General features: G+C 41.3%; 1 protein-coding gene across 1 annotated transcript in view; it reads right to left on the reverse strand.

Annotated features, from left to right (window-relative positions):
* LOC128641850 (CREB-binding protein-like) overlaps positions 1–13,717 on the reverse strand; it is a 170,997-nt gene that overhangs the window by 75,666 nt on the left and 81,614 nt on the right. The window contains 4 exon segments of the mRNA XM_053694412.1: positions 5,296–5,488; positions 6,268–6,385; positions 10,202–10,348; positions 11,446–11,545. Coding sequence (XP_053550387.1) covers positions 5,296–5,488; positions 6,268–6,385; positions 10,202–10,348; positions 11,446–11,545 — 558 coding nt within the window.

The following is a 13,717-nucleotide window of genomic DNA, read 5'->3' on the forward strand; positions in this document are numbered from 1 at the left end:
TGGAGGTGACGTAGAGGGGAGGAGCTATATAGCAACTCTGCTGGGTGAATCCTCTTGCACTTCCTGTAGGGGAGCAGATAATATCCCAGAAGTAATGATGACCCGTGGACTGATCACACATAACAGAAGAAATGAGGGTTCCTCCGCTGAAGGAGGTTTAAAACTGAAGTCTCTTAAAACTGAAGCTACAGAGGTTAACTCATCCTTGGATTGCTGGGACATAGTAGCTAAAACCGACAAATATTTAGATGACTCTAGGTCAGAAGAACTATGTTTAACTGTTCTCTTATGTTTGCTAGAGGGAGGTAAGGCACTCAGGGCTACAGACATTGCCAATTATAACTAGGCGGTAAAGTCCGCAGGAAAAAAGCCCCCTCCAGATGGAGGATTAGTTGAGCTACGTGGGGAACTGCATGTGGAGTGGGTGGTGTAGAAAGGGCAGTAATCTCTCGGGACACAGATTCCTGAGAGGTAGACGGCTCAGAGGGGCTAATAGCGCTATGAGTATTAGCAGGCTTGTCTCCCTTCTTAGAATTTAGAACAGTGCTTAGGCAAATGGAACAAAATTGAGCAGGCGGGCAAACCAAAACCGCCTCACAATATAAACAGGAATTATAAAATCAGAACAGAAGTAGCGCAACCTTCTAATGTAGTATCAGAGTACTGCTTAACACTCCAAAACCAAAGTGAAACCTGTTTGTTCCAAGCCAAAAATGCACACAGTCTATGAGCACAAAAACTCACATTAAAGCAGTTATGGATAACCCCTAGCTGTTCAAATAATCTCCCTTAAGGAGTTATTAACCCTTGATCCTATCGAGGCATAAAGGAGCCACACTGTGACCCTATATAGCAAAAGTGTATATATAAAAACTTAAATTATGCTTACCATATAATTTTCTTTTTTTCTGACAGGGAGAGTCCACAGCTGCATTCATTACTTTTGGGAAATACAGAACCTGGCCACCAGGAGGAGGCAAAGACACCACAGCCAAATGCTTAAATACCTCCTCCACTTATTCTGCCAAGGGAACAAGGAACAGTAGGAGAAATATCAGGGTGAAAATGTGCCAGAAAAACAAAAAATGAAGGCCGTCCCATGAAAAAAAAACAAAACAAAAAAAAACACACGGGCGGGAAGCTGTGGACTCTCCCCGTCAGAAGAAAAGAAAATTCTGGCAATCATAATTTAAGTTTTTCTTCTTAAACGGGGAGAGTCCACAGCTGCATTCATTACTTTTGGGAAAATACCCAAGCTTATAAAGAACACTGAATGCAAACGGACGGGAACAAAAAGGCGGTCCATTCTGATAGCACCACAGCCTGACACAACCCGGATTACCGATAAAAAAACAAAAAAAACACTTCAACAGAAGCAGGAGAACAAAAATATGTAGAGAGGACAAGGTAACTGCCCATCAATTAGAACCATAACAATCCCAGTTGGAGATCACGCGAAATGCAGGACTCCACTGAGCACAAGCGTCTGAGGAGGGAAACAGACTAAGACTCCCACACCGCCTTCTCCCTAACTGAAAGAAGGGAAGATCAGATAAGAAGGTCCGAGAGCACCTGCAGAAAACAATCGCCAAAGAGTCAAGGACAAAACAGAGAGAGAAGATCCCCTAGCATAACTCGAAAAAAACGGCTACCAGGCTGCAAGAGGACAAGGTCCCGTATAAAAAAAAAAAAAAAAACTACTGACGGAGGAGAGCAAAAGAAGGGAAAAATTCCACATCACCTCCTACATGGATCCAAAAGGAACCAATGGAAAGCCTAAACCTGAACCAAAGTGCCAGAAAGCACAAAAGGTAGAACAAACCTAAAGACAGCTAAATAGCCCAGATAAACTGAACAACCTTAGGTCATTAACACCCCAGGAGCAGAACAGAAACGGAAAAGTAACATCCGTTTATGCCACAAACTAAAACCGCAGGCATTTATCGGAAGGCAGTCCGACTAAACGTCAAAACATGGTAATCAGCCAACTGAATAGCTAGCAAACGTGCACCAGGACATCCCTGGAAGAGACAAGAGAATAAACTCAGAAAGCAGGGCGGACTAACTCCTCTCCTACTAGAAGACAGGGTAAGGAAGGACAAGCCCTGACCAAAGAAAGAACCAACTACAAGGCCTTCAACCTAAGTAAGGGTCCTCCGGGAGACAAGATATGTGGTTGATGCCCAAACATAGCAGTCAGAATACCTGACCCCTACTCCGAGCTAACAGTCCTAACACCGAAAGCGACTGGCAATGTCCTAAGGACCAGAGAGATTAAAAAATCCCAGCATCGATAAAGCCCAGAGATCACTAATGAATCTCCAACTACTAGTTCTTAAGGAAAGAAACCGTAAGAAGGCACCGACACCCAGAGACTCTCTCGGGAAGTCCTACCTTAAAAAGACAAGGGAAAGCAAACTTTAAAAAAAGAGGAGAAACACACTGGCAAAAGATCGTACAATAGGATAATCTCCAAGCAGTCAGCTGATCCCCCTCAGAAGAGAGGACTCCAGCTCCTGTCCAAAAGACCTCAGGAACTACAAATACACTGCCACAGCAAGATTTGTAAACTCAGTTAGCCATGCAAGCTATGCATGGACAAAACACTTAGGATAGAGTACGAACCAACGTTGGACGGCCCATCAAGATGAAACAAACTAGGACCAGCCTGACATCTAGGAAAGAAGGACCTCCTATAACTTGTAAATACAAGAAAACAACCTCTTTACAAGAAGTAAGCAAACTTAGTACCCAACCAGGACCAGCCTGCAGACCATGGTACAATGAACTGTTCAAGAGCTTAACTGAAAGTTCCAACCCCAAGCAGGGCTAGACCAAACAGACAAACGACAGACAAATAAGCTCTAAGGTTTAAACATTGTCTTAAGCTTTTTTTTTTTTGTGACTTCTGCCGGAAGCAACAACCATCGTTATAATAAAAAAATCGCTAGTATACAAATCCCAGAGAAGAAGAGAACTTCCAAAAGGAAGATTATAACAGTCTTGAGCTCCAGAAATAAAAGAAACATATCCTAACCGGATCAAAATAAAGTAGGCAGCACCCGCAGGCGTAACGTCAAAGGAATAGAAACACTAACAGGGACAGCCTGTCAGAGACCGGATTCCTCTAGAGCTCAGAACTGGGATCAGATACACAAACAAAAGACAGTTAGGAGAATGATCCACATCCCTCCCCTCGTCTAGCGCTGTTCGCCATCAGAAGACTAAGGATTCAGAGGCAAATGAAGACTAAAATGCTCCCAGGCCTCCAGTACCTGCCGCAGCAATACACACAGGTGCATCAGACTGACTCAAAAGGCAAAACTCATCTCTGGCGGGGCATCTGAAGGCCCCGATCCAGCCTGCTGCCCCCCTGAAGCCTCAGAAGGAACCGCTCCCACAGAGGAAAGACCCATCAGGAAAAAAGGACACGGTTAAGCTCTTGGCTGGCGGCCCTCAAGAAGCTGTAAATGCGCCAGCGCCATTAATATGGCTATGCACAACCAAGAAGCAACCTCTGGTGGAAAGAAATCTCCTTCCGGAGAAGGGGTAACGGAATTTGGGACAACTGCTTGCGTAGGAACAGAAAATTCAAGGGAACGCGCCTCACAGGACACAGAATCCTCAGAGGCGGACGGCTCAGTGGTCTCCCAATCTCTCCCCAGAGGGAGAAAAGAGCACTCTATTACAGCATACAGAACATAAATGATTGGGCTGGATTACCCGGGCCTCCATACAATCCAAGCAGGAGACAGAATCTGAGTCAGAAAAATCCTCCTCTGAAATATCAGAATCCTCCATAACTTGACCAGACAAATTTAGACAAATATAACTGGCACCTCACCCCCCCCCTCCCCTAATGGCTGGGGCACTCACCACCTTCTATGACCCAGACAAGCAGAGAAACAGGTCCTCTCCACCGCCACAATACAGAAATGGAGAATGAAAACGTGACCACGCCCGGTCACGAGGTGCGACATGTAGGCCAAAGAAAAGCGCGCCAGTCCACAAGAACTGCGTAACTCTAAAAATTGTACGTTCCGTAATAGCCATGAGCCCCAACATTTCTACACATAAGTAGACAGAATCACATAAAACATGATTAAAGTCTCCCACTGCTCAATAACCCCCCTCAGGAGATATTTACCCTTGATTCCATAAAGATAAAGGAGTCCCACTGAGACCCTGTCTTCTATCATTACATCCACAATGAAAGTAAAATGAAAAGATCTTACCGCAATCTATGCTGTGGAACAGTAACATGGTCCTTCAAGTTTGACGGATAGTAGCGTCGCTTCTGACATGGACTTGAGTGAAGCAGGCAGCGAAACTAGTCAATGCTGACTGCTTATGGAGCGGTTAATACGAGTCGGATGGTTTCGCAGAAAGACTCTCCCTGCATCTCCGGACTCTAACTTTAATCCATGCTCTCACTGAGAGGCTGACCAGACTACTTAAAACTCCAGTCCCATTTCTAAGAGTACTACCCTCCATAAGAGACTACTCCATAAACTTCTGACACTTCTCTGCCAACCTCCACTGATGAAAGGCAAAGGATGACTGGTGGATGAGGGAAGTGGGGGAGGTATTTAATCCTTTGGCTGGGGTGTCTTTGCCTCCTCCTGGTGGCCAGGTTCTGTATTTCCCAAAAGTAATGAATGCAGCTGTGGACTCTCCCCGTTTAAGAAGAAAATAGTCTTACCCTCCAGGATTTAAGCTTTGGAACAGGCACAGCCTCTCAAGTGCGAGTCTTGCAGCGACGCTTCTGACATGGACTTGAGTGTGTAACAGCAAGCAGTGAAACTCGTCAACACTGATTGCTCAGGAGCTGTTAAGCAACAGTCTGCATAGGTTCGCAGAGAAAAAAATAAAAAATAATTTCCCTGCATCTACAGACTAACTTTCATCAATACGCTGATAAGTTGACATGATTACTTAAAACTCCAGTACTTTCTTGAATTGAACATACACATTACAGGACTATCCAAATCTTCTCTGCCACCTCCTATAGTGACAAAAGGCAAATAATGACTGGGGGATAGGGTAAGTGAGAGGGATTTTTAAGACTTTGACAGGGTGTCTTTGCCTCCTCATGGTGGCCAGGTGTTGTATTTCCCAACAGTAAGGAATGAATTTGTGGACTCTCCCTGCCTTATGGAAAGAAAAGTATATTGAAACGTGGTTTAAAATTGCACGCCCTATCTGAATCATGAGAAGTTTAATTTTGACTTGACTGTCCCTTTAATGCAATTGATCAATTTTAATGAAAGAAAGTTGGTTTCCAAGGGTACTCACTAGCTGGCCGGACAGGCTGCACTTGACCCAACCCTGCTGCTGGCTGTGGAAGATTTGGTGGCTGCACCCCAGGTGCCTGTAAGGCTGGCTGGTTACCCAGAATCCCTTGTTTCTGTAAACGGGACCTTCGCTTCTCTTCCAATTCCTTTTGGATCTTGTAGATTTTTTCAGCCAGTAAATGGTAATACTCATCCTGCAAGAGAAACCCTTATCACAACATATTTAACGCATATGGTTATTTTGTAGCCTTATGATTCTACAGAAGGCACTAGTTTTACTCACTGAAAAGAAGTTAGCACACAGACTACAGAAAAAAAGCATTGGTGCGGCACTGGATATACAAGTTTCATTAGGCGATCAAGGAGCTAGATTTGAACTTTCAAAGAACCACTCACACAAAAAGCATTCATAAACAATTTCAAATTGTTCTTGCAAATAAAACAAAGGATAATTACCCTATATCCCCTTGAGGGGTAAATATGTTAAAGGAATATAGAAGATAGCAAATAATTTAGTCTGATACATTTTAAAAATGGATCATAAAAATTCACAGCATTTCAAACTTGATTAGAAGCATTTATGAAATACGTTTTCACAGGCCATGTTACTGTTTTAAGAGACTATATTATTTGCGATGTCAGCAAGCCATAAGCACTTGCATTCTTTACTATGACGTATTGTGAGCATTAGCCTCATGTAAAGCATAAGATAGGTTGGCCTAAGGTGCACAAGCTTGAAACATATGTACATAGACATTCCCTATCTACAGTTTTATACAGAAAAAACAATCCTATAAATCATATGGGGTGCTTAAGGGGCTGAAGCCACAAATATGGAGCCCAGAGTTTTATTAAACAATTTAGCCTGCACTCAGATTGTATTCTCTCTCCTGCAGAAGTAGAATTGATCACTGGGTTAAAGCCGCAGAACCAATAGTCACAACAAATTTACAGAAAGGGGTTTAATACGTACCCTGCTGTTGGCTGATTCATACATATCTCCCTCGACTTTCCTTGCATAAGCTACAAGGTTCTCCATACGTCTATCCTTTAAAGCCGCAGGATCAGGGGTAGGAAAAATAGCTTGGACACTGCAAAAATACGGAACAAAGCTCACAATGAACATCATAACGAATTTTTAACAGCAGTCATCTTTAGAAATTAACCCCTTATCGACCACAACATACCCTGTACGTCGCTGGTCCTTACTAGGGACAGTCTACACCAAAATGGTTATTATTTAAAAAGATAGATAATACTTTACTACCCATTTCCCAGCTTTGCACAACCAACATTCTTATTATATTATACGCTATAACATTTAAACTTCTACATTTCTGCCCGTTTCTAAGCCACTACAGACAGCCTCTTATCGCATGTTTTTTTTTTTATTTGCTTTTCACAACAAGAGACTGCTAATTCGTGTGTGCCATATAGATAACATTATGCGTACTCCCGTGGAGTTGTGCAAAACACAGCACTAATTGGCTAAAATGCAAGTCAATAGATAATAAATAGCCATATGATAAGGGGCTGTCAGAAGAGGCTTAGATACAAGGTAATCACAGAGGTAAAAAAGTATAGTAATATTACCATGTTGGCTGTGCAACACTAGGGAATGGGTCATAAAGGGATTATCTATATTTTTAAACAAGCATTTTGGTGTAGACTGTCCTTTTAAGTTTTCTTTTTTTTTTTTTTTGCCTTAAATAGCATGGGTCTCGACACCTGCAGCAAGACCATGCAATTACAACCAGCGCTCCTCCTGCTATAGTGTAGTGTAGTCCCGCCACTGGCAGCCAGACTGCGCTATCATAAAAATAAGCCCCATTAAAAGATCAGCGACTTACAGGGTACCTTGCTGGTTGTAAAGGTGTTAACTTTAAATATCTGCCTGAAAAATTAGCAACAAACAAAAATGGACTGAAGACTGCTGCCAATTACAAGAAAAAAAAAATACAACTTGGTCCCAAAAGCCCAGACATTGCTTGGTTACATCTCTTGCTTGGTTCTAACCCAAACCAACAACATAATTAAGATGTTTATCTTAAAGGGACACTGAACCCAAAAATTTTCTTTCATGATTCAGATAGAGCATGACATTTTAAGCAACTTTCTAATTTACTCCTATTAACAAATTTTCTTCATTCTCTTGAAATTCAAGAATGTAAGTTTAGATGCCGGCCCATTTTTGGTGAACAACCTGGGTACTTGCTAATTGGTGGATAATTTCATCCACCAATAAAAAATTGCTGTCCAGAATCTAAACCAAAAAAAAAAAAAAGAAGAAGCTTAGATGTCTTCTTTTTCCAATAAAGATAGCAAGAGAACAAAGGTAAATAGGAGTAAATTAGAAAGTTGCTTAAAATTGCATGCTCTATCTGAATCACAAAAGAAAAAAATTTGGGTTCAGTGTCCCTTTAATACTATGTTGGAAGAGGTAAAAGTTTTTTTTTTATGTGTAAAAAAAATAATAAAATACAATACCATTAAATATACGTCTTCTAGTATTTAATTTTAACAATGGTTATTTGAAAATCAAAATGTTAAAAAGGTGAACAAATTATTATTATTATTTTTTTTTATATATATACTTAAGAGGACATAAAACAAGTTGGAAGACAGACAAAATATAATATTTACTTTAATTACTTTACCTGCAAATTTATACTGCAGTGCCTCACTATTAACCCTTTCTTTTAAGTTTCCGAATTGTACAGCTCTAACTCCCCCCCAACACAATTCCTTCTATGGCTGTATCTATATCTACCTTTGTTATTGGTAGAATGCAGGAGTAGACACTCATCTGCTGGAGCATGCCTAGAAGCAAATAAACTGCTGTGAAATACGTCTGTGTTTCTGTAGCTAAACACTCATAAGGGAGGGGTGGATCAGACTACTCCAGACAGCATGCCTATGTAACTAATTTTGCTTTTTTTTTGGGGGGGGGGGAATAAAATACTTGCCAACAATTTAAAAAAAAAAATGTATGCAAACTATTTTTACTTAATTAGCCCTTTTAGGATATGCACAGATCTCAACATGTTTTATGGCACTTTAATATACTCTAAGAAAAATAAAGGCTTGTACATCGTAATAAGAGGATTTAACTTTCTTCTAAAAATAAATGATCTTTTGTTCTTCAAAATTCAAGAATATGGAAATAAAAAGTATAAAATGTATACATCATAAGGAAAAGTTTTAAGTTGAAAATGATTAGACGTTCTGTGACATTTCGCAGTTTAAGCTCATAACTATATTAAAGTACATTAATAAAGAATTGCACATATTTAAAGTTCCATAACATTAAATGGGACACTAAACATTAAATATATTTCATGCACCGCCCTCAGATCACGGGTGCTGCCATTTTGGAACCTAAGTTACACTGCAGATATCTAAAGGACAGTTGCAAAACATCAGCACTGGAATGTAGTGAAAGCTAGATTTCAACATGGCGGCTCCCATGGTTAGCTGGAGGCAGGGAATAAGCTCAATGCTGTGCTTTTTAATATGTACTTAAGTGTTTAATGTCCCTTTAATGACATTGGCATAGCAAAATGATTTTTAAGAACTAAAAAGGAAATGCAGCATCAACTTAAAAAGCATTTCAATAAAAAATAAGTCCCACTTCACTGGTTATTAAATAGAATGATCTCTATGTATTGAACATGTAATTAGTTGGATATGTGTAGGTTAAACTATTATTTATAAAAAATAAAAATGTATGGAAATATTGCATTGTGTATCAAAGGAACAGTGAATGCTGAATGAAATGAGTATGGTAAAACTACAACTGAAAATCTCCCCTAGAGGTTTCTATGTAACTGACCCCCAAACTGCACATTTTTATTCTTAACATCAGCAACGGACAGAGCCAATAAGGCGGCTACCATCTGTACCACTGTTTTTTTATTATTAGGCTCGCTCTACAATCAGTCAGTTTGCGCTAAGCAGATATCTGGAGCCTGTGCTGAGGCAGCACTAAGCCTGGCACTCCAATTTAAACACTTGCAGAAGGCGGCAAAGGGGTGGGCAGCAGCATGATTATAGGCTATACCTCATGCTGCTAAAGGGGCAGCCAGGTAGGCCCTCAAAAGCGCATAGGCTTTTTTCTGTGAACATTATATGTATTATTTTTTAGCAACATTTACTCTTATGGCCACACACTATGCGTATGTTATGTTAAACATTTACCTCTTTAAAAAAGGGATATGAAACCCAAAAATATTCTTGAGTGATTCAGACAGACCATACAATTTAAAAAAAAAAAAAGTTTCCAATTTATATTATCAAATTTGCATCATTCCCATGATATTCTGTGTTGTAGATACACCTAGGTAGGTGTCTGGAGCACTACACGGCAGGAAATACTGCCATCTAGTGCTCATGGAAAGGGCAGGCTCCTAAGCATATGTCCCTGCTTTTCAACATTAGATACCCAGAGAAGGAAGAAAAATTAGAAAATGGTTTAAAAATCTGACTCCTGAATGAAAAATTTGGGGTTTCATATCCCTTCAAGCCTTTGCAACATCAGTAATTAAATTAAATTGGGCAATCTAAGCATCAAACCTGCTGTCTGATAGAATATTCACCTTGAGAGGTAAAAGGGACTATTAACAGCTGTTTGGAGCATCTATACAGTATTATAAAAAGGATCAGATTTTGAGAGCGCATTTCCTGTTAGTTAGAATTTAAGCAGCTTTATAGGTTTCATGGGAATTTTTTTTTGTATATTTAAGTTCTGTTCTTTCATATAAGCAACAGGCATTGACAATTACTAGTAAGTCCCATTTTTTCCCTATTAAGCTATAGGAAACTACTCTGGACAATGACGTTTAGACCACACCCAAGTAAAATATGTCTGAATCTGTAGAAAATGGACCAAACATACCCCTATAACTTACAGTTTATGTACAAGGTGATTGCGGAGGTCCTGTGTCACATGCTCGTGCCAGGCTTTCCTCACCCCTGTGGTGGAAGGGGGTGCTGCCGTAGGCATGGTGCCAAGGTTGCCAACGGCGCTGGGGTTGCTACCATCACTCAACAATGGACTGGAGTTAGAAGATAAATGATAGTTATGCACAGTGTGTAAATTAAATTATATGTACGCTAAAGGGACATTAAACACTGAGATGGTAAATTATAAATCATATATATATATATATTTTACTATGCAATATACTTTCATTATTTTTATTTTGTACCCTTTTCCTGTGATTTCATAAACAATTGTGTGCTTTTCAGTTCCTATTAGAAGTGGAAGTGCAGAATGCTCATTTATTCCACACAGCCATTGGCTGCACACTCTAGTGACCTATTTATAGCTGTAGCTTATTGGCCTCAGCAGAGAAAGAAACCTAAGTTACAACATGGCAGCACCCTTTGCTTTATCGACACAAACTTTACACTTATTTTGTCAATTTTTCAACAAGAAATTATACTGGAAAAAAAATCCATCTACATGTTGGTAATTAGACTAATCTTTTCTTTGAACGCTTTATTGTATAACATTTATTTAGTGTTAAATGTCGCTTCAACTGTAGCTGCACAACATGATTCAGCATCTGCACATAGCTCCCACAGATTACAGACTACAGCACCCACGTGTGTAATCCGTATTTTAGGGCTACATTCAAAATAAATGTTTAAAAGCATGTAAAACTAAGTTTATTAATGTTTCAGAGTAAAAAAAAATTATGCAAGTACAGCACTCTGTTTCTTGTAACTGTGTGCACATCACAAGGAATCTCTGCTCATTCCAATAAACGTAGCAAAACAAAAAATATTTGTGACAGCACCACAATGTAAAAAAAAATAAAAAATCTATTAGAAGAAAAATCCAAAAAAATTGGCGACGTTTCAGACCTACATGACCCTTAATCGTGCCAGGCAAGAGGTATTTAATTCCGCTTTAAAAACCTGACAAGCTGAATGTTGACATAAGCTGATGCCAAATTAGCAAACTTCCTACTGTACGGCAATGTTCTCAAGGTGGACATTTAAATTGGATACCAATCTAGCACCAGAAACCTTCCATGTTCAATCTCTGCTCTCCCTTCCCCAATTATAACTATCACTATGTATTTTCCTCAGAGCCGTAAAATAGAGTTTTACCCAAATAAGCTATAATCATCACTGGTAGCCTTACTTTGCATTTGCCAGGGCAGTTGGAAGAGCTGCTTCAGAAATCAGGCTTGCTTGTTGCTCAGCAGTGATTCCTCCAGAAGACAGATTCATCTGATTGCCACCTGCAGAATTTGGCATAGTGATAAGATGCAACTTGATATATACATTGAAATAACAAATGATGCTTACCTGACAATTTCCTTTTCTTCTGATGGAAAGAGTCCACAGCTGCATTCATTACTTTTGGGAAATAAGAACCTGGCCACCAGGAGGCGGCAAAGACACTCCAGCCAAAGGCATATATAATACTCCCACTCCCCTCATCGACCAGTCATTCTGCCGAGGAACAAGGAACAGTAGAAGAAATATCAGGGTGAAATGTGCCAGAAAAATATAAGGACGCCCCACATAAAATTACAGGTGGGGAGCTGTGGATTCTTTCCATCAGAAGAAAAGGAAATCATCAGGTAAGCATAATTTGTTTTTCTTCTTAAATGGAAAGAGTCCACAGCTGCATTCATTACTTTTGGGAAAATACCCAAGATATAGAGGACACTGTATGCCAAGACGGGAGTGTAGATAAGCGGCCCATACTGAGGGCACCAGGCCTGAACCTCCACCCAATAAAAAAACCCACTTTGTCTGAAGCAGAGAACATTTTTAAGAGAAAAAGCCCCAATGACACTGACTCGCAGTTAGTCCAGAAGCCAAACAAGAGTCACAAACTGACTTGCCTGAGCCTACAGTTCTCCAGGAGCACCGTCGCCAAACAAAAGGTCCCCCACCGCTCATCCCCCACAAATGAACAAATGAAGGGGACACCAGCCGAAAACCCCCAAGGGGACAAGGCAAAGGAGGACAGACAAAACCGAAAAGGTCCCCTAATACAAAAAAAGAACACCTCCAAGAGTGGGCACAGCTCAGAGAGACCCAAAGGGACCCAAACAGGGAAAGGAGGCCACACCAATACCAAGTGAAACCCGGGATAAGACCGGACACAGAGACAGCACAGACGTCTCTCCAACATCCTGCAAGCATGGAATGGAAGTGAAGAGGTAAAGTCCTCCCAGTGTCTGACCAGAGAATACCAAGGTTTTCGACCATGAAAAAGTGTTTAATACACTCGGGTGAAAAACCCCAAGTTTGAGAACACAGAGTCCATAACAGGACAACACAGAGGGCACTTGCGAAAAAGAAGCAGCAGTCAAGGAAAAAACAGACCGCAAAAGCAACCCCCGGACAGAGGGCACGCTCCAGGCAACCTAAATCGCCGGACCTACACACAGGTCCCTAAAAAGGGGAACACAAAACTTCAATCAAGGCCCCCCCCCCCCCCCCCGAGAAGAAGAGTATACCCTCAAAACCCGAAGGAAGCGTAAACCCACTTCTAAAATCAATGGAGCAAGGTGAAAGAAAAATCTATACCTTAGCAGACTGAGCTAACAGGATAGACTTAACAAGCTCACACGTCCATAGGAGACTGCGAACCGAACGCAGCGCCTTAGACTGCTCGGCCATCCTGACCCACAGATCTACACCCAGCCTCAGGGATCCAACCAGGGGAACAAAGAATCCCGAAACAGGTACAGGAACTAGCGCAAGGATAGCACAGCCATCCCCGCAGAGTACAAGTACAACTCTGTAAACAAACAACAAGGCCATAGACCGAAGGATCTATCCAAATAAAGGCCCAACAAGTCTGACTTGGAGCCAGCAAGACCACAGGGGGAACCAATCCCACCTTTCCGCCTTCATTCAAGGAGAAGCCCCAAGCAAGGACTCTATCTCCATAGGGAGGAGAATATCCCCTAAAGAAAAGGAATGAAGCCAGAAATGCAACAACCCCTCAAGGCCCGAAGGCAGCGGCTAATAGGAAGATAAATTCCCAACACAGATGCCCTAGAAAAGGACCCCCCTACAAATAGCTTGCCAAGCAAAGGCACAGCCAACCCATTCGCCTGCAGAGCAGGGAAATCCACTGGAACACTGGCAAGCTGACCAGGGGAATGCAACCCTAAGACGCTCCAGAAATTGGACAGTCAGAGCCAGCAGCTGGGTATGAACCAACAACCCCTTGAGTCGCAAACCACACAGCTAACCACAAGATGACACGGGCTACACCTGTGGCAAAGAGTAAAAAATACTCCGAAAACCTTGTCAACCATGAACCGGTCAGGTAGATGAAAGAAGGTGGAACTGAACCACTCTGTCCCTAGACAGCTACAGGTTTGAAGCCTGAACCCCAGACCACTGAAAATCATCGGGGCCCAAGTTCCTACATCCGTGGAACACCC

This window comes from Bombina bombina, chromosome 11 (genome assembly GCF_027579735.1).
Source record: "Bombina bombina isolate aBomBom1 chromosome 11, aBomBom1.pri, whole genome shotgun sequence".
In the NCBI taxonomy this organism is placed as follows: Eukaryota; Metazoa; Chordata; class Amphibia; order Anura; family Bombinatoridae; genus Bombina; species Bombina bombina.